This window comes from Pteropus vampyrus, unplaced genomic scaffold (genome assembly GCF_000151845.1).
Source record: "Pteropus vampyrus isolate Shadow unplaced genomic scaffold, Pvam_2.0 Scaffold90, whole genome shotgun sequence".
Taxonomy (NCBI): Eukaryota; Metazoa; Chordata; class Mammalia; order Chiroptera; family Pteropodidae; genus Pteropus; species Pteropus vampyrus.
In genome coordinates this window covers 689,777-692,039 of record NW_011888871.1, presented here as the reverse complement: position 1 = coordinate 692,039, position 2,263 = coordinate 689,777, and the positions used below count along the sequence as shown (strand labels likewise).

The 2,263-nt window shown below is 56.1% G+C and overlaps 1 protein-coding gene across 1 annotated transcript in view; it reads left to right on the top strand.

The window, feature by feature from the left end:
• Positions 1 to 62: 62 nt before the first annotated feature.
• CARD11 (caspase recruitment domain family member 11) overlaps positions 63 to 2,263 on the top strand; it is a 31,207-nt gene continuing 29,006 nt past the window's right edge. Inside the window, exons 1-2 of the mRNA XM_023532756.1 lie at positions 63 to 388; positions 1,966 to 2,103. Of these exons, the coding sequence (XP_023388524.1) occupies positions 190 to 388; positions 1,966 to 2,103 (337 nt within the window). The 5' untranslated portion in view covers positions 63 to 189. The remainder of the gene's footprint in view (positions 389 to 1,965; positions 2,104 to 2,263) is intronic.

Below are 2,263 nucleotides of genomic sequence, written 5' to 3'. Positions count from 1 at the left end.
CTGCGAGGCGCCCCTCACCCCGGAACATCCGTATTCACGCCCTGTCCTTTCTTACACAGGTCACGTGCCCCCCATCCGCTGCTTTTAACTCCGTGTATCCTGGAGGCCGCCCCGCAGGGGTCGGCGGAGCGGCGGGGGCGGCTCTCTGGTTGACCTGGTGGGGGTTCCTTCTGCACGGAGGGGCCTGAGATGGACGACTACATGGAGACGCTGAAGGACGAGGAGGACGCCCTGTGGGAGAACGTGGAGTGCAACCGGCACATGCTCAGCCGCTACATCAACCCCGCCAAGCTCACGCCCTACCTGCGCCAGTGCAAGGTCATCGACGAGCAGGATGAGGACGAGGTGCTCAACGCCCCCATGCTGCCGTCCAAGATCAACCGGGCAGGTAGCCGTCGGGCCACCCCCAGGGAGGGCGGGCGGCCTCCGGGGCAGCTCAGGACGTGCCCTTCAGGTAGCTTCTCGAGCGATAGGCCTCCGCCCAGCCCTTCCCCAGCACCCACGCTATGCGGAGAACAGAGGGTCCACGAACTTGGGCCGGGGCGAAACCGCATTTACTTTACTAACCTGACCTGAGATTCCGCATCCCCTTTGATCTGAGTGGGGGCCGGCGACAAATCACAGGAGCGATTAGGGACACCTGCGACTTTGTCAGCCGTGAAAATCAGATAGCCCCGTATGGCATCTCAGCTGGTACAGACCTCCCCGGTGACATCCGCACGCGCCTCTCCCTTCCAGCCGCAGCAGTTAGGAGACCCGCCGAGAGGTCATGTTACTTAATGCATTAACGAAGAAGCACATATATTATGGAATCATAAACTTAATATTTGATCCTGTATCTCATTGTAATCCAAATCATTTACCTTTTTAAAACTGTTATTCTGAGAAGGGGTCCACAGACTTTTCCAGACTGCCTAGTAGTCCATGACCCTCCATCCCATTCATCGATGGTAATTAGTGTGGCCTGGGGAACTTGTTTGGGTTGTATACGTGTGTGTGCGTGCGTGCGTGTGTGCGTGTGCGTGCGTGCGTGTGCGTGTGTGTGTGTAAACATGCATGTGTTTATGTATTTGTCTTTGAGTGTGGGCACGAGGTCACAGTGGGAACCGTCTTTGTTTCTGTGGCTCATGGTTTAAGGGTTTGTAAATCACGTTCCCACAGTGTGACTGGTGATAAGTGGCCTTTTGCTGTGACTCTCCTTGGCACGCATGACAGACATCACTCGTCACAGCAGGCTTTCCCGCTGAGCTTGGATGTGACTTCACACTGTCTCAGCACGGTGCTCCCGGCAGCCCCGCCAAACAATCAGTTGACACGAGATGAAACTTACTTATTAGGTCCATCCTAGGGAAAAGGTAGAGTTTTGGGACCTCAGGGGAAGAAACGTCGGAAAATAAACGGTTTAAGGAAGGGCCAAGAAATGTAAACAGTAAGTGGAACCAGTAGGGTAGAAACAGAAAGCTGCTGGGCAAAGTATGTTTAGGTTAAAGATGTTTCCAGACTGATGATCGCAGAGAGCAGGCCGCTGTGCCTGCTCCCTGGGACTCCTCGCTCCCCACTCAAGTACCCGTTTTTCTGCTCAGAGGCCCGGAGGCCCGGTGGCCCGGAGGCCCGGAGAACCATACGTCACTCTGTGATTGCTATTGTACATCCAGCCTCCTTCAATCAGACGAGCGGACGCCCGTATGGGTCATTTTAACCCCGGTCAATTGGGAAGTTCTTTGAAAGTCCTGGGTTCCTGAGGCTGCAATTCTGTCTCTTCTGGCCCTTGCCATTTCTCAGAGAAAGGAGACTGACACTCACTGAAGCCCCGTTGAGGGCCTGGTGCTTCGATTTACGTCGTCTGGGCTCCAAAACACGACTCGGGAGTGACAGAACGTGGCGAGTCCAGGAGGAGCCTGGACGCGGAGACGCGCGTCCCATCCGCCACATACTCCTCACTGAGTGATCTGGCCTCTCCCCTAGGCCGGCTGCTGGACATTCTGCACACCAAGGGCCAGAGGGGCTATGTGGTCTTCCTGGAGAGCCTGGAGTTTTATTACCCAGAGCTGTACAAACTGGTGACGGGCAAGGAGCCCACCCGCAGATTCTCCACCATCGTGGGTGAGTGGTGTAGCCATCGGGGGCATTCGGACCCTGGGGGGAGGCGTGTGTGTGTGTGTGTGTGTGTGTCCCTGTCCCGTGGTGGGGCCGTTCTAAAGCTATGAATCTGTGACATTAGGACAGTGCCCCCGTGGCACTTGCGGGCTGTCAAGCACTTACT